Below are 21450 nucleotides of genomic sequence, written 5' to 3'. Positions count from 1 at the left end.
TTGCTGTCACAGGGATTTTTGATCTTAGCCATTCTCACTGGTGTGAGGTGAAATCTCAGGGTTCTTTTGATTTGCATTTCCCTTATGACTAAAGATGTTGAACGTTTCTTTAGGTGTTTGTCAGCCATTTGGCATTCCTCAGCTGTGAATTCTTTGTTTAGCTCTGAACCCCATTCTTTAATAGGGTTATTTGTATCCTTGCAGTTTAACTTCTTGAGTTCTTTGTATATTTTGGATATTAGTCCTATATCAGTTGGAGGATTGGTAAAGATCTTTTCCCAATCTGTTGGTTGCCGTTTTCTCCTAACAACAGTGTCCTTTGCCTTACAGAAGCTTTGCAGTTTTATGAGATCCCATTTGTCGATTCTTGATCTTAGAGCATAAGCCATTGGTGTTTTGTTCAGGAAATTTTCTCCAGTGACCATGTGTTCTAGATGCTTCCCCACTTTTTCTTCTATTAGTTTGAGTGTATCTGGTTTGATGTGGCAGTCCTTGATCCACTTGGACTTAAGCTTTGTACAGGGTGATAAGCATGGATCGATCTTCATTTACTACATGCTGACCTCCAGTTGAACCAGCACCATTTGCTGAAAATGCTATCTTTTTTCCATTGGATGGTTTTGTCCCCTTTCTCAAAAATCAAGTGCCCATAGGTATGTGGGTTCATTTCTGGGTCTTCAATTCTGTTCCATTGGTCTATCTGTCTGTCTCTGTACCAATACCATGCAGTTTTTATCACTATTGCTCTGTAATACTGCTTGAGTTCAGGGATAGTGATCCCCCCAGAAGTCCTTTTATTGTTGAGGATAGTTTTAGCTATCCCAGGTTTTTTGTTATTCCAGATGAATTTGTAAATTGTTCTGTCTAACTCTCTGAAGAATTGGATTGGTATTTTGATGGGGGTTGTATTGAATCTGTAGATTGCTTTTGGTAAAATGGCCATTTTTACTATATTAATCCTGCCAATCCATGAGCATGGGAGATCTTTCCATCTTCTCAGGTCTCCAATTTCTTTCTTCAGAGGCTTGAGGTTCTTATCATACAGATCTTTCACTTGCTTGCTTAAAGTCACACCGAGGTACTTTATATTATTTGGGACTATTATGAAGGGTGTCATTTCTCTAATTTCTTTCTCGGGTTGTTTCTCTTTTGTGTAGAGGAAAGCTACTGATTTATTTGAGTTAATTTTATACCCAGCCACTTTGCTGAAGGTGTTTGTCAGGTTTAGGAGTTCTCTGGTGGAACTTTTGGGATCACTTAAATATACTATCATATCATCTGCAAATAGTGATATTTTGACTTCTTTGTTTCCAATCTATATCCCTTTGATCTCCTTTTTCTGTCTGATTGCTCTGGCTATAACTTCAACAAGTATATTGAATAAGTAGGGAGAGAGTGGGCAGCCTTGTCTAGTCCCTGATTTTAGTGGGATTGCTTCAAGTTTCTCTCCATTTAGTTTAATATTAGCTACTGGTTTGCTGTATATGGCTTGTCCTATGTTTAGGTATGGACCTTGAATTCCTATACTTTCCAGGACTTTTATTATGAAGGGGTGTTGAATTTTGTCAAATGCTTTCTCAGCATCTAATGAAATGATCATGTGGTTTTTGTTCTTTCAGTTTGTTTATATATATATAGTTTCTTGCTTTTTCTAGGGTGTAGCTTACCTCCTTATGTTGGGCTTTACCATTTATTATCCTTTGTCACGTTGGATATGAAGAAAGATATTGTGTAAATTTGGTTTTGTCATGGAATATCTTGGCTTCTCCATCTGTGTTAATTGAGAGTTTTGCAGGATACGGTAACCTGGGCTGGCAATTGTGTTCTCTTAGGGTCTGTATGACATCTGTCTAGGATCTTCTGGCTTTCAGTCTCTGGTGAGAAGTCTGGTGTGATTCTGATCGGTCTGCCTTTATATGTTACTTGACCTTTTTCCCTTACTGCTTTTAATATTCTCTCTTTATTTTGTGCATTTGGTGTTTTGACTATTATGTTACGGGAGGAGTTTCTTTTCCAGTCCAATCTCTTTGCAGTTCTGTAGGCTTCTTGTATGTTTATCGGCATCTCTTTCTTTAGGGTAGGGAAGTTTTCTTCTATGATTTTGTTGAAGATATTTCCTGGTCCTTTGAGCTGGGAGTCTTCACTCTCTTCTATACCTATTATTCTTAGGTTTGATCTTCTCATTGAGTCCTGGATTTCCTGTATGTTTTGGACCAGTAGCTTTTTCCGTTTTACATTATCTTTGACAGTTGTGTCTATGATTTCCATGGAATCTTCTGCTCTTGAGATTCTCTCTTCTATCTCTTGTATTCTGTTAGTGATGCTTGTATCTACAGCTCCTTGTCTCTTCTTTTGGTTTTCTATATCCAGGGTTGTTTCCATGTGTTCTTTCTTTATTGCTTCTATTTCCATTTTTAATTCTTTCAACTGTTTGATTGTGTTTTCCTGGAATTCTTTCAGAGACTTTTGTGATTCCTCTCTATAGGCTTCTACTTGTTTATTTATGTTTTCCTGTGTTTCTCTAAGGGAGTTCTTCATGTCTTTCTTGAAGTCCTCCAGTATCATGATCAAATATGATTTTAAATCTAGATCTTGCTTTTCTGGTGTGTTTGTCTATTCAGTGTTTGCTTTGGTTGGAGAATTGGGCTCCAATGATGCCATGTAGTCTTGGTTTCTGTTGCTTGGGTTCGTGTGCTTGCCTCTTGCCATCAGGTTGTCTCTGGTGTTACTTTGTTCTGTTATTTCTGACAGTGGCTAGACTGTCCTATAGGCCTGTGTGTTAAGAGTGCTGAAGCGCTGTTTTCCTGTTTTCTTTCAGCCAGTTATGGGAACAGAGTGTTCTGCTTTCCAGCGTGTAGTCTTTCCTGTCTACAGGTCTTCAGCTGTTCCTGTGGGTCTGTGTCCTGATTCCACCAGGCAGGTTGCTTGGAGCAGAAAAGTTGGTCTTACCTGTGGTCCTGAGGCTCAAGTTGCTCGAGGGGGGGGGGAGGCTTCTTTTGAGCTCTCCGTGAGGGCGGCAACCAGGAGGGCCCGCGCCCCCATGCACCGGGGTCCCAGATGGCGTTAGGTGTTTTCCTCTGGAGTCAGAAATGTGGGCAGAGTGTAGTCTCTTCTGGCTTCCCAGGCATGTCTGCCCCTCTAAAGGTTTAGCTCTCCCTCCCACAGGATTTGGGTGCAGAGAACTGTTGATCCAGTCCCTTCAGGTCCGGGCAGTGTCTGGAGCCCTGGGGACCTGCAGCTCCAGTACCCCTATCTTCCTGTTCCCAGAGGCCCTATACAGTTTCCTTTTGGGCCAGGGGTGTGGACAGGGGTGGGCAGTATTGGTGGTCTCTCCCGCTCTGCAGTCTCAGGAGTGCCCCCCTGTATGGGCGGTGAGCTCTGTCTCCCACAGGGTTTGGGAGCAGAGATCTGTGGGCTGGTATCAGCAAGCAATAGAATACCTTAATTGTATTTATTTCAGGGGCAATTTGTGATATCATTTAACTTTATCAACCATTCATTTCAAGGTATTGTACGTGATCCAACCAATATGATATCATATATATATATATATATATATATATATATTTGTGTGTGTGTGTGTGTGCGTAGCGATAAACAATGGATGAAGAAACTTTTTTACTAATCATCACCAATAGCTGTTGTACAAAGTACTGCCACAATGAAGGAATGATTAACATTCCTTGTAGTACGACTATCAATGCTATGTTTTTATTAGACAACTTCAATTGAAGTTAAGTACTGAGAAAATGAACCTTTATCATGTTCATGTAGAGAAATTGTGAACAAAACATCTTTTAGATCAATCACTATGATAGGCCATTCCTTAGGCAACAAGGAAGGCAATAATTTTCCTGGCTACCGAGAACTCGTCGGCTGAAAAATCTTCAGTTAATTGCTCAGAGATCTGTCAATGTCCTCTATTTGGCAGACTTCATTTTAATAACAAATGCCAGAGGATTGCAAGGGCTGTTTTTCTCTTCTATATGCTGAACCCCAGCTGCCCCCAGACTTGGTCTAAGGCCTGTAGTTTGTCTTTTATCATAGACCATTGTTCAACCACCATAGTAGTAAGGATGTTGTTTTATCAACAGTGGCTCCCTAATGTAAAGCTGAGTTTTTAGCCTCTGTTATATATTGTTTGTGGACAGCCTGGACAGGCTATAAATGCATTTGATAACATTCCTTAAATGATTTGACATTTTTATTAGAAGACTGATTGATTTTTTGGCCAGGCTCAGAAGTTGAAGGGATGTTATTTTGTGTTTTCCATTATTGAAACAAATCTCTTCTCCATATATGGCCTTAGTTTTTCTATCTGACATTCAGGCCCTGTACATTTAAGCCACCTGGTGCTGTGTAAAGTGGGATAAAGTACCAACTCTTTGAAACTGGATGTCTACATTTTGAAGAGGCCAATATGCAGGTGAAGATTTTGGAATAATGGTAACATCTGCTCCAGTTGTCAAACATTCAATTTATCATTGTTTATTAATATCTTTAGCTGGGGCCTTTGTGTTTCTCTACAAGTTTCTCAAAATATTTATTTTGGCCCCCTTTTAGGTTTTTTGAATTTGTCTTGACCTTTCTATCTGGTCCTGTAATGTCTGTTTTCAGAGCAGTGTTCAATTGTCCTGAGGAAGAGAACCTCCCTTGTTGGGTATTGGGACATGCAAGAGACCTTTCTAGGAGTATTTTCGTAAACAATTACCCCATTTATCTGTTCTTAACTTACATTCACTAATCTAATGTCAGCCTTTGATACATCTCTTGCATATTCCAGGAGGCAGTCTCCCTTTTAGAATTAATTTGCTTTTCTCTGCATTTTCTTTTGAAGTGATCTTACTCACTACAATTAAGACATTTGAGATTTTGGATTGTCTAAAGGTCTCTCATGGTGGCTTCTCCTATGATGGTCATGCCAGGTGAATAACATTTCACATCAATGGTATATCAACTCAACTCGTCTCTTGATGTTAACATTTCCTTCAATGTTCTGAGTATTTCTTGGCATTCAGCATTCACATTTTCAAAAACCGAGTACTCAATTAGTACCTTTCTATCTCACAGATACAATATACTTCTTCCTACAGCTGAATTCAACCTTTGCTTGGCCAGAGAAAATGTACTTTGTTTGACCAGGGGAAATTATTTAAGTCTTTTCCCTGTTACTGTGAATTTGTCCCAGGCATTTAAGGATGTCAAGTGACATAATGTCAAGGTTTCTTCATCTTATTTGACCTGGACCTCTTACTCAGCAAAGTGACCTTCACTAAGCAGCTTAGAAATATTGATACTTCTGGCTTTATTATGTTGTCCTATCCTTCACCTCTTCTCTCCACCATTGTGAACCATTGTAAACATGACCCAGGATCTAATATTACTTTTGCCATTTAATTCTCCTCTAGAGGGATTATTCTATTTTTGGTAGCCCAAGTGGTCAGGATTTTTTACAAGCAATGGATGCATTACAAAATTAGTGAGACTGTTCTTAAATTTTCTCACTTCTGACACATCCTTGGGTTGTTGTTAAAATTTCTGAGATTTTTGTGGATGTTTATCATCTGTTGGTCTTTGTCGTATACTAACCAGATAAACTAAAGTTACTTTTCTGACAAACTTTGTTTGGCTTTTTAAAATTCTATCTTTTGTCTCTGCTATTTTCACTAACTAATATTTTAACTCCCTCTTTTAAAGTCTGTGCCCATATTTCAGATCTGTCAACTATTTGTATCTCCCTCATCCTGGCATTTTTTTTTCAACTGAATTAAATTTTGTTGTAACCTCTCTTCTAAATCCTGTTCCTACATCTCAGTTTTTCTCTTTTGTTTTGCATCCTGTTCCAAAAATGTCTGCATCCTCTCTTCAAGGGTCTGCTCTCAGATTTTTTTCCTTATATTATAATTCTGATACATGGATGTCAATTTTATTTTGATTGACTAATTTTAGAAGATTCTGCTCCAAGCCTTTCTTCCAACCCTTTTTATCTTCTCTCTAGATTATAATTGACACAATCCATATATTTTAATTATAAATTATATGCCTACTTTGGGCAAATCTATTTCCCAGCTCTTTAACTTCTCTCTATCTCTCTTATGACTTCTTCTCATTTAGATTTCTGTAGACCCCTTATACCCACTTGGTGTATAACCAGTCCATTATGTTCTCATAGTCTGATTTGTGAACTTGTGCATCTGTTGTTCAAGTGCCTTCTCCAGCTCACGTATCCAATATTTATTTTTCTCAGTCTGTTGCCTATCATGACCTATAAAATTCTGTACATTTAGTTCTAGTGTTTCTTCTAGGCCCTGTTACCAACACTTTGATTTCTCTCTCTGTTGTTAACTCTGCTCCATAAATTCCTGTATCTTCTCTTCTAGGCACTGCTTCCATAAGTTTAATTTTCTTTATGTTGTGCTTCTGATATTGTAGGTCCTACCATGTTTTGATTTATTAACTTTAGCAAAGCATTCTCCAGGCTCTGTTTCTACATTTTATTGCTATCCCTCTGATGTTCAGTCTTATCTTTGTAATTCTGCATCTTCTGTTCTAGCATCTTTTTCAGACTTTTCTCAAACCTTCATTTTCCTCTCTCTGTATCTTGGTATTGTTCTCACTATGTTTTTATAATATCTTTTATTACCTTTTCTAAGGCTTGTAAAATTTTATTTAGGGCCCTGCCTTTTGAGAAGACATAGATATTTAATATTGTGATAATGACACCTGAAAAAATACCAATATCTTTGAATTCCATTCCTTTGAAACCATCCAAAGTAGCTTCACACAAGACACAAAAGGTACTTACATTGTGTTTCTCATCTTTAGTTATCTAAATTTTTAATTTTTTTACATCAATTTAAAATTCTTGTTAACTTATCTGGTGCTTTCTGGACCTTTATATCTTTCTGGTGTTTGATTCAGGACACTGCAGTCCTCTCTGATCCATTTATTTGCGAGGAGGGCTACTGTAGAAATACCAGCTGCTTCTGTGCTTCTGAGCCGTCTCTGTCTTTTGTTTGGGTTGTAGCAGTCAGTCTCTATAAGTTCATAGGTGCATCCATCCTGGTAATTTACAGGGACTGTGTTTTTGGTGACCTCCACGTTTTTCTGACTCTCACCATTTTTTTGCCTCATCTGCCACTGAGTCACCTTAGCCCTAAGTGGAGGGAATTGCGTGAGGCCCGTTTAAGGGTAAGATTTCCAATTTTTCTTATTCTCTGAATAATCACTCTGTGGGTGTCTGTACTTGATCCCTTAATCTTCAAGAGGAAACTTCTCTGATGATACATGAGCAAAGCACTGATAAATACCAGAATGTTATAGTAATACTTTTATTGATGTGCCTTTATTCCATCAGTAGTATTTTGTTTTATACAAGGAAATTGGATTATCTATTCTCAGTGTTGGGTATAATTTCCACTTTTTGGTATGAGTCGTAATTCTAATAATAGGTTGGTTTGTTATCCCCAAGGTTTGTGCCACCATTTCACAAACATATATTGCATAGTGGACTCCTTTATCCTTGTGTGTGCTTGAGTGTGTGTGTGTGTGTGTGTGTGTGTGTGTGTGTTCTATGTATTTCTTATGCTTTGTTTTGGTTTGGTATCTATTTTTGATAGATAGGTACTGAGAATCACAGAAGATATAAAGGATGAAATCCATAAATAAAATATATTATATAAAAGAGTATTTTAAATCAGCCTCATGATGAAGCAATTCACAAAGATATATTTAATTTATTTCAATATAACAATAGATTTTGATGTAATTTGCCATGTTCTTTATTCTTGAAAATGTATAGATGATTCCCTGTTAAAAGACTGATTAATGATGACAATATATAAGACATACTGCACAGAAAGTTTTACAAATTTATCAAAATGTATAGTACACACATAAGAGAGAAGTATCAAATTGTTCTTCGCTGAGAATTAAATATCTTGTTTAAATGATGATAAATTATTGAGAAATAGATATTCACGATTGTTCAGAGTCCATACAATAGTTTCAATTGAATGAATATAGACCAATTTATAAAAAGCAAGGAACCGTGGACAGGGAGCACCCAAATCACAGTTTATATGTCAGTTATCAAAAAGAAACATGAGTACATTTTCTGATGACCTGGATGCATCTTGGCACACCTGACACTCTTCACAGATTTAACAGAAGCTCATGTATTATTCAGTTATCTTGTTGATTGATACCTGACTTTGGGTTATACCATATTGATGAAAATATTTCATTCATGTGCAAATTTTCTAAATATTTTTTCTTAATTTGCTTACCTTAAGAGTGAAAGCATGGGCTGGAGAGATGGCTCAGCGGTTAAGAGCACTGACTGCTCTTCCGGAGGTCCTGAGTTCAATCCCCAGAAACCACATGGTGGCTCACAACCATCTGTGATGGGATCTGATGCCCTCTTCTGGTGTCTGAAGCTACTCACATACATAAAATAAATAAATATATCTTTAAAAAAAAAGAAACTAGTTTACTTTGGGGTGGGGGATTTAGCTCAGTGGTAGAGCGCTTGCCTAGCAAGCACAAGGCCCTGGGTTCGGTCCCCAGCTCCGGAAAAAGAAAAAAAAAGAGTGAAAGCATGCATGAACCAAAAGAATGATGACTTGTTTTAGCACCTCAAGGGCATCAAAAATATGGATACATGTTGAAAAGTTTGGTACTATAAAGGATAAGTTATGAAATGTTGAATTGTAAAGAATGACACAAAACTTATTGATTTCCTCTTTACTACTAATAGAGAATTTTTATGGAAGTCAACTTTATAATTTAGAGAACTATGTAAATGGACATAGAAGGTGAGCTAATAAGACTAGATTATACAAAAACATGAATCCAATAATAAAATCCTACAGAGCAATGTTATATCTGACTGTTGGGATGATGCTAACATGACTTAAATACTTCTCTAAAATTAAGTAAACAGACTAATTTGAAAGATGAACTTTTCCTCTAGAATGTGCTTTGTGTCGGACACAATGAAATGAGTTTCTATCTGGCCTTAGCAAAATAATGTAGCACTTGGGAACAAAGATGCAGCCTAGGAGAGCTGCACTGGAAACAAATACAGAGAAGGCTTCCATGGCCACCATGACCTTTCCCTTAGTGCTATGGTAAACAGGGAGGAATGTGACCCACACACTGCAGAACATTAGCATACTAAATGTCAAGAACTTGGCTTCATTGAATGTGTCAGGCAGTTTCATGGAGAAGTAAGCCATAACGTAGCTTCCAAGTGCCAAGCAGCAGAGGTATCCCAGAACACAATGGAAGGCTACAACTGAGCCCTTGTTACACAAAATGATAATGTGTCCATGTTCTGAGTGAGCATCTGAGTCTACGAAGGGAGGAGAAGTGCCAAGCCAAATTCCAGTGAGCGCAAGTTGGATAGTGGTGCCGATGGGGATAATGAAGTTTGGGGCCTTAGATATCATCAGCCACCTAACAATTCTTCCGGGAACAGTGACCTTGAAAGCCAGAACAACCGTTACTGTTTTTGCCAAGACTGTGGAGAGAGCCACTGTGAACAGAAGTCCAAATGTGCTCTGTTGTAAGATACAGGTGGCTGGGTTGGGATTTCCAATGAAAAGCAAGGGACAGAGAAAACAGAAGGTCAGAGTGACGAGCAAGATGTAAGTGAGAGACTGATTATTGGCCTTGACAATAGGAGTGTGGTGGTGCTTCACAAAGACTCCAAGGATACCAGCTGTGAGTACAAAGAAACCCAGGGCCATGCAAGTGAGAGCCATTCCCAAAGTGTCTTCATAGGCCAAAAATGTCGCAGATTTCTGTAGACAATAGTTCCGCTGTATGTTTGCATAGTGACTTTCTGGACATTTCATACAACTATCAGCATCTGGTTAGGAATGAAAGTTATTAAGGGTATAGGCTCGGGATCTTCTTTAATCTAAATATATTTCCTGGCACCTGATTTCTCACATAGCAAGATCTCTTTTCTCTTTTGTTTCAGATTCAAGTAAATTTGTGCTCCATAGTGTAAAAAACTAAACCCATTCTCATTGGTAATGTCAAATGATACCGATCATCGTTTTTATAGAGACCTGAATTAAACACTTCTCTTTATTTTTGTAATTAAATACTTGGATTTATGTGATAATTTTCATCTATTTCTGTAGTCAGAAATTGTTAAGTTACATGTCATTAATGAATTTGGTGATGGGAGTCTCTCTTGTGAATAACCACAAGTGTGAGTTGGTCATATGAATTCAATATGAGAGAATTTACTTTCAAATTGTTGCTAGTGATTGACCCAAAATTTGCCCATTTTAATGGCATTTAGTGTATTCTCCATTGTTTTTATTCTCTGAGGGTACATGCAAAATGAACATTATAAGACTTGCCAAAGTTTGAAAATATTTCCAAGCGATTCTGTTTAGCAATTTGTATGGAAAACATGTATTTAAAATATAAAATAGATAATAGGTTACTCTACAATAATCTTTTTGTATGTACATTCTTGACACCCTCTTCTTCTCAAAGTATTCCTTTTTTTGTTTGCTATTGATTTCCTTTATATTGCTTTCTAACTGAGCATGAAATCAACATAACAATGGCCTAAGTCAAACTTATTAAAATGCTTTCAGTATATACAACTTGTCAAATATTTTGCAGAGTTTACAATTTTTAAAGGTAAATAAAGCTTATTCTTCAAGGTTTAAATGTAATGTTCTATGCTTTGCACTATTCAGCATCTATGCTTTAGTTTCTAGCTTCTGGAACTGTTTTGAATTGTAATAGTGTTATCATGGAGGATTAAAGATAGACATTTCAGGTTTCCTCAGTGTACACACTTAGCATGTACATGAACTTATGATGTCACCAAAGCACAAAAGCATCTATATGCACAGTATATCTTTTGTTGTCTGTATAGTTGTTTCTAATCTGCACATATTTTAAAATTAGGCAAATGAAAAGACCCAAACATTTAGAAAATTTCTAGTTTCATGAAGTAATTTTATAACATCTGAGTGTTAGAGGAAATGATGATTTCATCTAAAATATTCATGTAATAAGTGAAGACTCTCATTAAACAAACAAACAAAAACGAAGGAGAACACTCTTTGGTTTTTATCTCCATAGTAAACATGTGTGTGAGGGCTCTTCTAACATTCACTCTTTTCAATTAGCTCATGTGCATATATTGTTCCTTGGATGCATTTTGACATAGGGTCTCTCTATTATTACCAGATCTGCCTTGAAAAACTATTTCTTCAACTTCAGTGTGCTCAGTCACTCTAAGGAGTGTGCATGTATTCCTGACTTGATGTAAACTCTATGTTTGATAGAAATAACTATGTGACCTTGCACCTAGCTGTCAGAAGACACTATTCTATGTCTTATACATTCTATGTACAATAATACTTCTACTATACAAAACACATTATACAAAATACTTTCATTTGTTTATAGTAGCTAAAGAGTATGAAAAACATTTTAAGCATATGTTAATCAAATCATCTGAGAAGCGATGCAACTGTTGACTCCATTTCATAATACATAAGTGACTATTAATTTAAAATTTTATTTGTGCTCAATGGAAGATTCCCATGGCAGTTTTATTTACTTTCCTTCCTAATGGACATTTTGTAGTCCACAAGACATTTTAGGACTTCATGATTTATGTTGAAGGCTAATCTAACTCTTTTGGGATGCTATGAAGCTTGATGGTTCCTGTTTGAATTTGGAGATAGAGAGGTAATAAAATAAATTCGTTTAAGAAAACTTGTACATTCCTCATGCCAGATATCCAGAAAATGAAAGCTGCCTATATGGTTAATTGGTACATTGCAGTTGTTAAACTTAAGGCTGATTGATTCTGATGTGTGTTCCCACATGTTAAGTCAGAGAATTCTGTAAATCCCTATTCACATGATATAAAGTTCTCTTCTATCATCATTGTGCTGCAACCAAGACCCAGATCCACATACAAACATCCAAGCAGAGCAAGTACAGACAAAACAAAGTGAAAAACTTATATAAAATATTTTTAAATATAGACAAGAATCAAAGAGATTTCTGATCACCTTTGATGAGTCTAGACTAATGACTGAAATGATACAAGAAAAAAAGATGAAATTCCCATTATTAATTTGTGCTAATAATTAAATATGTTTTCAAAATCATGGAAATTTGATAACTTATTCTCTTCATGTTAAATGCCATGGTAAAATGAAGTGTAATATTCTGGCATGAACAAAGAGATTCTCTGAGGGCAACAATACCTTGCAAGAACCAAATAATGATCAAGTATAAATTTTAATGGCTAGAATGCTATTTGAAGTCATGATACAGTGAACTGAATTTTTTTTTACTTTTAAATGAAAGTAGAATAGGACTTATCTGTGTGCTGTCCCTTCACAGAATTTTCTCCATGTGCTTAGACAGTGCAGGACACTCTGAATAATTGGTATCTTCCCCCATTGACATTTACCTGTTTCATTGGAAATCTCATTGTCCCCACAAGGAGTGCAATCATAGCAACAGTCAGCCTTTCCCTCCTGGGAGGATTTTCTGAACCCTGGTACACAACTCTCACTGCACACTGAGCGAGGCAGCTAAGAATTAAATACAAAAGTGAAAACATTCAGGAGTGTATAGGTTTACGACACTAAAAACATTATAATTCAGTATTAAGTGAGAATATATATATAGATTATTATTCTTGTGCTTCTAGTCTGACTTTATAATACCCAACAAAGTTAAGTTTATTAAAACTATCATCTAGATGCAACAAATCTCTGAAGAATTGTGGGAGTGTAAGAAGTGAGGCGAAATAATGAAGTCACTGAATACCTGTCTTAAATGGCAAGTTGAATGCCATCCCAATCCAACTATGTACTTCCTAATCACTAAAGAGAGCGAACTTTCTATAATATTAACAGTTAATATCTATTGGAATATAGATTTGAAAGCATTCATAATTACAATAAAAACAAGTTTTGCATCCTTGTGAAAAATAATCTACATTATGATTCTTGAAGAAAAAAGAGAATGGCTGTGAAGAGGAGCATTCATTTCAAGCTACGTCCTGACGTATAAAGAAATGTAAATCACTTTTTCAAAACCCTGAAGCCATGACTAGCTGAATCTTGATAGGCTGCTGCTGTCACATGAGACTCTAAAGTCTATGTTCTTAAGTTGCTTCCCTCTGCTGTGTGTTTTTGATAGATTGAACAGTTGCTTCCTATTGCCACAGGAGGAAATATAGTTAACTCATGAACATGTACTCTCCATGCCACTGTACAATGTCAGAAGCATGAACACAAAAGGCCAAATGACCATGCAGTTATATTTTCTAATCTGGATTCAAACAAATTATCTTGTTAGCATGCTGTCAGCACAGGGGCTAGAAGCACTAAACAGACACTGTATTTATAGCTTGAAATAATTGCTCATGGAGAAATGCACAAAACAAATTATTCTTCAGAATAAGGCAACAAAAACTTCTCCATGTTGATAGATTTTGTTTTTACATATTGGTGCTGAGAATGAACCACACATTGTTACATCCACAAATACTTTTAATGTAACAAGCACTGCATTGAGATATGGTCCAACACACCTCCATAAATCCTATAGCCCACTGTATCATAGAGTCAGACAAAACCAGTTGTTGACCCTGTGGAGCTTTTGGAGAAAATGATCCAACTTTCATGTTTTGTCTGAGACCTTTCGGGAAATTCCAGAAATTGAGAATATCATATTCCCCATCCAATTTCCTTTGTGTATCCAAAACTATTTGGTCTCCAACACCATTTTTAAAATTGACATTCTTCAGAAAAGTGTTAAGCTAAAAGACATGAGGAACATTATGATATATTTATTCCCAGAAATGTTCAAGAGTCCCCAATGAAGAAAATTCTCTTATGAACATTAATTGCTGATAAGAAATGCAAGCTAAAACAATCAATTTCTGATTATTATGATGAAAGCTCAGAAATGACATGATCATAATATTTTTAGACTGGAAGTTACTATCGAAACAATGCATTGATTCACACACTCAAACAAATAAGAAACAGACTAAACAAGGAATATTTACTGAAGCAAGTCTGCACAATTTTCAGATGCAAGACACCTCTGATTATTTAAGAAAAATATTCAATTTAGTTTGTATATTTTGGTTTTGACTTTTAAAGCGTATGAAAATGTTTCCTTAGGTAACATAGCCATTGCTTCAGCATTTGAACTTTAAGGGTCTGGTACCCAGTAACAATTAGGGTCTAGTTCTCCTATCTGTTCAGAAATGCACTTAGAGATAATGTGGTTTCAAATCAAGTATGTAACTATAGTCCAATTCTGTAGTTATTTGTAACAGGAAATCGATATTGACATACACATAATCCCTGTTTTGAGCCTGTTCAGCATAGAAAACAAAACATTTGTCTGCAATAACTTTAGAGAAGACATGGCATAGAGCCTGTCATATCCTCTTTTTCTAAAATCTGTCACAAAGTATAAAAATATAATTAGTGAGTTTAATACATTTGGAACAGAACAGTGGTATTATTAAAATGCATGGCAAGAGAAATTACCTCCCATATGTTAATGTTGTCAAAATTTTGATGAGATTGAAATTGTATTTCTTTGACAGTCATCTCATGGAGACTGTGAGCCACAGCATATACAGAATTATATATATTGTAACTCTCCTCAGGCATTTTCATAATCCATGAATTTGCAGGCAATAATTTTAAGGAAACATTGGGAAGACAGTTATCCAATATTTTACAATCAGGTTTAGAAATGGAGCAATTGAAATATTTATTCCATAAAAAACCAAGAATAGGGTCTTTTGGGTATTTGGTAGGATTATATGACTCAACATATTTTCTAAAATTAGGTATCTCATTGTGGTGGTGTGCAAAAAAAAGGCTACCATGAAAAGAATCAAACATAAAATAATCTATGCCACTGTTTACGTCCCATTGTGAATTCATCACCCATACTTTCCATGTTATTATCAGTTCCATGAAATTTAGCATTAAAACATGTAAAGATTGAGTGTCATCATAAACAATAACAACATTTGCAGATGATGCCATGATTAGTTTGAGAGTTTCTGGGGATTCCTTGTCATAGTTTTCAAAAGTAAAACTTTCGGGCATTATCTTTACAAAAGCTATGCACAACTTATTCCTGTATATCTCTGCTCTGAAGTCTGAGAGAATCTGTATTGCTTTATGGTTATCTAGAAGGATCAGTCCAACCCAATTCCACCTGAAATGAAGCATCAAAGAAATAATGCCAAGTGACAATGATGTGTCCTTTGTGGCTATCTGGTAAAGAGAAGGGAACTGGCTTCGGTCACTCAGAAAAGTATCAAACAGTCCAAAAGATATCTGAGGAAAATTTCAAAGCAGAAACAAGAACAAAGTCATTGACATAGATTTAACTGTAGATCTAAGACACTACTTAAGATTAGTAGGGACTAAATTTTGTTCTTGGTATTTAAACACCTATATCCTTTTTAAACAAATATATTGAATCTCCCTGTCAAGACACAATTGTCTAACCACCCTCTATAGGCTGCAACCTTTTCCTCTTCTCTATCTCAAAGTATCTCAGGCAACATAAGCGAATGCCAGACACCTACCATTTGATAGGTGGCAGGTATGTCTCTTTTATTTACATGTAGAAACACCTAATATATTAGCAGTTTAATACTGGTTTCTATATTCCTCATAGGCATGTTCCTCACCTGTGGATATTTGTAGAGCTGGAGTAGTGTCCCAATACCTGCAGTTGTTGTCCAGTATGATCCTGTAATTATAGCAACAGCTTTGTGCTTAGGTTTACATGTGTAATTGGGAATGCTTTTATTCATTCCTGTGAGCCAACCAGTCACTTCATTCAGCATGTAGTCTCCACCCTTATTAATATTTATAACATCAAATCCTAGAGAGGTATTGGGTAAAAGATGAGGGTCCCTGTTGATTTCCTCAATGGCAAATGTGAAGGCCAAAATGAGCTGATAACTCCTCAAATTTAACCTACAAAAAACACTAATATCAATATTAATGCAGATGATACATAGCATCCTGTATTCCAGTTAATTACAATGGATTTTATAATTTTGATGTCATATTTCTAAAGACAGATAATTTTATGTCCTCTATAATGGTTAAAATTAGAATGGCCAACACATTTCGCAAGTGAATTCTTAAATATCTAATGCTTTGGTTCTATCTGTATTTCTGGGCAGGAATGTCATATTCAATCAATAGCAGCTGTGGACTCTTTAAAATCTAGGTCCACACTCCAGACCCATGAGTATATTGCAGCTGTAAAGCTATAACCAGAAAGTGAAATCTTCAATCCCCCAGTATTACCTGCTTTGTACTATAAAACCAGAAAGACCCCACACCATGTTCCTGTCATCAAAACTTCCATGGAGAAAAAAGACTTTCTTCACTTTTTCTAATTAAGCAAAGATTCTGATTCCGAAGATATCCGCCTGTCTTTTTTGTTTCCAATACAATATATGGTTCAATATACCAAAATTCATCAATGTAATAATCCACTATATAAACAAATTTAAAGAAAAAACCCACATGATTATTTCATTAGATGCTGACAAAGCAAGTGAGAATATTCAACACCCCTTCCTGATAAAAGTCCGGGTAAGAACAGGAATTCAAGGTCCATACCTGAACAAAGTAAAAGCAATATAGAGCAAACCAGTAGCCAACTTCAAACTAAATGCAGGGAAACTTGAAGCAATCCCAATAAAATCAGGAACTAGAAAAGGCTGCCCACACTCTCCCTACCTATTCGATATAGTGATCTAAGTTCTAGACAGAGCAATTAGACAACAAAAAGAGGTCACATAGAAACAAATTGGAAAAAGAAGAAGTCCAAATATCACTATTTGGGGGTTGGGGATTTAGCTCAGTGGTAGAGCGCTTGCCTAGGAAGCGCAAGGCCCTGGGTTCGGTCCCCAGCTCCGGAAAAAAAAAAAGAACCAGACTGGCCAAATATCACTATTTGTAGATGATATGATACTTAAGTGACCACAAAAATTTTAACAGAGAACTCCTAAGCCTGATAAAAAAAACTTTGGCAAAGTGGCTGGATTAAAAATTGACTTAAACAAAGTAGTAGCCTTCCTCTAGTCAAAGGATAAACAGGATGAGAAAGAAATTATGGTAACAACAGCCTTCACAATAGTCACAAACAACATAAAATACTTTGGTGTGACTCTAAACAACGAAGTTAAAATCTGTATGACAAGTCTCTGAAGAAATAAATCAAAAGAGTGCTCTGAAGATAGAAAGTTCTACTAAGCTCATGAATTGGCAGGATTCAAAACTGTCCATCTTGCCAAAACCAATCTAAAAATTCAATACAATCTCTATCAAAATTCCAGGTCAGTTCTTTATAGAGTTAGAAAGAGCAATTTGCAAATTCATTTGGAGTAACAAAAAGCCCAGGATAGGGAAAAACTCTTCTCAACAATAAAAGAACAACTAGGGGAAATGACCATTCCTGACCTCAAGCAATAGTGATAAAAACTGAGCAATAGTGATTACAGAGCTCTAGTGATAAAACTTTATGGTGTAGGTACAAAGACAGACAGGTAGATCAATGTAATAGAATAAAAGACCCCGAAATGAACACACACACACACACACACACACACACACACACACACAGACAGACACACCTTTGTTCACTTGATCTTTGACAAAGGAGCTAAAACTATCCAGTGGGAAGAAAAGAGAGCTTTTTCAACAAATGGTGCTGGTTCAACTGGAGTTCAGCATATAGAAGAATGCAAATTGATTGATTCTTATCTACTTGTACAAAGCTCAAGCCCCAGTGTATCAGGGACCTCTGAGTTAAAATTTATATAGCCTAAGGTCAACAATTTTAAAAATCTTCCTCTAATACAACTTCAATTTTACCCTATTCAGACTTCAGTGAGGAGACTGACAATGTAAATTCAGTGCTTCCCAGAGAAAAAGTTGGGGCAAACAAAGCTATTGAGTCATGCTCATTAAGATAGATATTAATAAAAGGGAAGTTTTGAAGAATCAGATTCTTTGGAAGCAAGGGTGACACTGCTGCCTAAATTTTCAATAGGAAAAAAAAACAAAACTAGAAGTTAATTTTTCCTAAACACATAAGATCAAGCATGCACCAGTAAAGCACGTTTATCTTTAAAATGCCCAATGTTTCTGTTTAACAACTGATTGGGATGATGCCTTAAAATTATCTTTAATCATATAAAATATTATTTAGACAAGAATTTCTCACTACTGTTGCTCTTTGTGATATATGAATATAGCCCAGTATCTAAGACAAGAAGCAGCTTACATCAGGACTGCAGTAATATCAACAGCTGAGGAAAAAGAACCTATCTACTTAAACACTCAGTACAAATAGGAAAGTTGTATTTAACAACTGGAAAACACAGGTCTAACATGAAGAGTATTGCAAAGATTGAATGCATCATTTGGCACACTAAACATATGTGCTCTTTGCCTTAAAGGGTTGCAGGATTTCCTTTTATCAAAGTAACAGATTTGGGAATTATTCAGTAATTCTTCATAATACCCTAGGACTCATCTAACTTCTCTTATAAATTCCTGGTACATTTTTTTATGCAAATCAACGATTCCACAAAAAGACCTACAGAGTGAATTAGCCTGGGCCCAAGGGGGCTCAGAGAGATCAAAACACAAACCAAAAAACATACTGGGGCTGGACTTAGGCCTCCTGCACATATATACCAGATGTCTGTCAACAACTGGGAACAGGGTACTCTCTGACTCATAAGCCTGCCTTTGGATCCTGTTACCCTAACTGGTTGCCTTGTCTGGTGTTTGTGGGAAAGGTTTCATCTAGTCCTGAGTGAATTAATGTGCCATAGTGGGATGGTGCCTCCCCATTTTCTTTGGTAAGAGGAGGGAATAATGGGGGAGGTGTGAGAGGACTGGGAATAGGGAAGGGAGAAGGGCAAGGACCAAGATATAAAGTGAAATGTTTAATTAATTAATGGAAGAAAAATGGTCAGTGTGTCTCCTTAGCCATTGAAGGCACTGCAATTAATATGTTTAATAAAATGTTACTTAGATTACAATGTCCCACTACTGTTACTCTTTGTGATATATAGTAAAGCTCAACGGCAGAGATAGAAAGCAAGATCTTGGCTTTCTTCTGGCCCACACTGTCTTTCAATAGCTAAGGAAAACAGAATATCATCTTCAATACTCAGGTCAAATATAAAAGTAGTATTCAAATATGATATACCACTATGTCTGTCTTGAAGAGTATTTTCAAAGATAAAATGTGTCCTCTCATACATGAAACACACAGGCTCCCTAAAATAAATGGGATGCATCATCTGCTGTCACCAAATTCACAGACTTGGGCAGGTATTCAGTAATCCCAAGCTGTATTCTTAGCCTACAACTGGCTTCTGGTACAGGGTTCCAGTCCTTGTTCTTTATGCAAGAGTCTGATATAATAAAAGTTGATTTAAGCTATCTCCCTATTTTGATAGGCTCTGGAACATGGTCTACCCATGACTCAATAAAATTTCACCTTAATAAATATAATTTATGTTAATAATAATACAAAATTATTTCCTATAACTTTACCTCTTAAAGTTTCTCAGAATTTGAAAGAGATGAGAGGCAATGGATGAATATGAACTCATGCCAATTAATTGAAATTATCTCAAGAGTATCCCACAAACTACTGGCATCATAACAATGACAAAATCATCAGTCTCACAGCAAACATGACAAAACCCAGCGGTGGCATTTTAGATGGTATTCTTGCCTATACTCTTTGTATAAAAGGGAGGGAATAGTCTCAATTATGCTCTTAACTGCATTCACCATAACAAATTAGAAGCAATAGCAATCTGACTATATATTTTATGAATGTCACTCTACCTCATAAACACTGACACCATGAATACGGTCATCAAATGGCTATGAAAGTTCAGAAACTTTATCATCTGTTTAGTTTTATTTTGTTACCCTAAAACAACCCTTCTTTGAGACACCCTAACTGCTGTCATTGCTATGTCATCCCTCTGGTCATCTCAAAATGTTAAAAGATCAATTGCTTAAAAGTGTTTCCAGTGAGCTCTCAAAGGAGGTGTAACGGGTCAGCTCCCTTGCCATTCTTATTGCCCTATTATCATGAAAGCTAGACCAAGGAAAAAGAGGTACAGTTGTGAGTACCACGGAGAACTGCAAAGTAAAATGACCAGTGTAAGAAAATCGCTCACAGACATTTCTTAATATTTATTATTTCACATGAAAGAACTGTGTTAAGAAGTTTACTCAAGGAATTTTGGGTGGTCATGCAAACCAGCTGACTTGAACTCCATATAAAAGCTCTTGAAAAAAATGGTTATACTTGTAGGAACTTAGATTGTATGTGATGTTGGGTATTATTTAGAGATCAACTGAACATGTTTAATGCCAGAGTCTCTTTCTATATATCAATACCTGTGTCTTAGATACATGAATTCTCATATTTAGCTTTCTAATACTTTCTGGAAACAAAGCAGTAAATAAATACTCCCAATCACATGCATACCCCAACACACACACATAAAAGTTCTTGTCTTTTAAGGAATGTCTCTAAACATTTAGATGGTCACACAATTACCACTAAAACTGACAGGAAATATGCTGGGAACCACAATTCCAGACAGTGTAATCTCCTATTGCATAAATAGAGGGTTATTACATAATTTTCAAGTTTGAACATTTTGATCAAATTAGAATGGGTATAAACATTTTATGTGACACCACAATGTTAGTATATTTGAAAACTACTCTTGTGATACTTGCTTGAGACCAAAGAGTGAAAAGTAGAATATATCAATTGACTTTGAAGCTCTTAGACACCTGGAAAAATTCTGGATAACAAGAGAGATACAGACAATTACGGCTGGATGGAAGGGCAAGACTATATACTTCTCATTATCTACGCTGATCTCAATGTTACTATTTTCAAAAGATGTTTATTGTTTCTTTTTTATTCTCTACACTTTGAGTCATAAGCATGACACTAATCCTAAGTCATATGATACTTATGATTCAGGTCAGACTGTTTGGCACTCTAAGAAAAATACACAAATTACCACTACTATTAACCTCTTTTTTAAGTAATAAACATTTCAAAGTAAAGGGAGATAGTATCCATTTTGGAGTAAGGTACAAGAAAATAACTGCATTTGGAAAAGGGGATGATAATAAGCCCTAATACTGAATATACCAATTGAAATTAAAATAAATATTTAAATGAAAACATTAATAATAATAGAACTCACAGATTGCTTCAAAGAACCTAAAGTATTTATGATATTCTATATGATACAGAAGTTACACAGAAAATGTCCAAGGCATTTAAAGAGCTTGTAACAAATATAAAATGTTTTCATCA

General features: G+C 36.0%; 1 protein-coding gene across 1 annotated transcript; it reads right to left on the bottom strand.

The window, feature by feature from the left end:
• Window positions 1-8945: 8945 nt before the first annotated feature.
• On the bottom strand, window positions 8946-16078 carry LOC116885883 (vomeronasal type-2 receptor 116-like). The gene is made up of 5 exons (XM_032887203.1): window positions 15740-16078; window positions 14574-15380; window positions 13601-13828; window positions 12470-12593; window positions 8946-9874 (listed from the first exon to the last, which is right to left on the bottom strand). Exons 1-5 carry the CDS (start codon window positions 16076-16078, stop codon window positions 8946-8948), a joined length of 2427 nt encoding a protein of 808 aa, XP_032743094.1.
• Between the last annotated feature and the right edge of the window lie 5372 nt (window positions 16079-21450).

The sequence above is a fragment of the Rattus rattus genome, chromosome 16 (assembly GCF_011064425.1).
Source record: "Rattus rattus isolate New Zealand chromosome 16, Rrattus_CSIRO_v1, whole genome shotgun sequence".
Classification (NCBI taxonomy): domain Eukaryota; kingdom Metazoa; phylum Chordata; class Mammalia; order Rodentia; family Muridae; genus Rattus; species Rattus rattus.
The sequence above is the reverse complement of the archived record's forward strand: the minus strand, read 5'-3'. Positions and strand labels throughout refer to the sequence as shown.

What these genes read in the sequence shown, in the direction of transcription:
- LOC116885883 (XM_032887203.1), bottom strand. Translation starts at nt 16,078, where the DNA reads ATGCTATGTATCATCTGCATTAATATTGATATTAGTGTTTTTTGTAGG. An exon ending in AGCTCTACAAATATCCACAG is followed by an intron (nt 15,381 to 15,739) that starts GTGAGGAACATG and finishes AATTTTCCTCAG; the next exon opens with ATATCTTTTGGACTGTTTGA. An exon ending in TGAGATTTCCAATGAAACAG is followed by an intron (nt 9,875 to 12,469) that starts GTAAATGTCAAT and finishes ATTCCTAACCAG; the next exon opens with ATGCTGATAGTTGTATGAAA.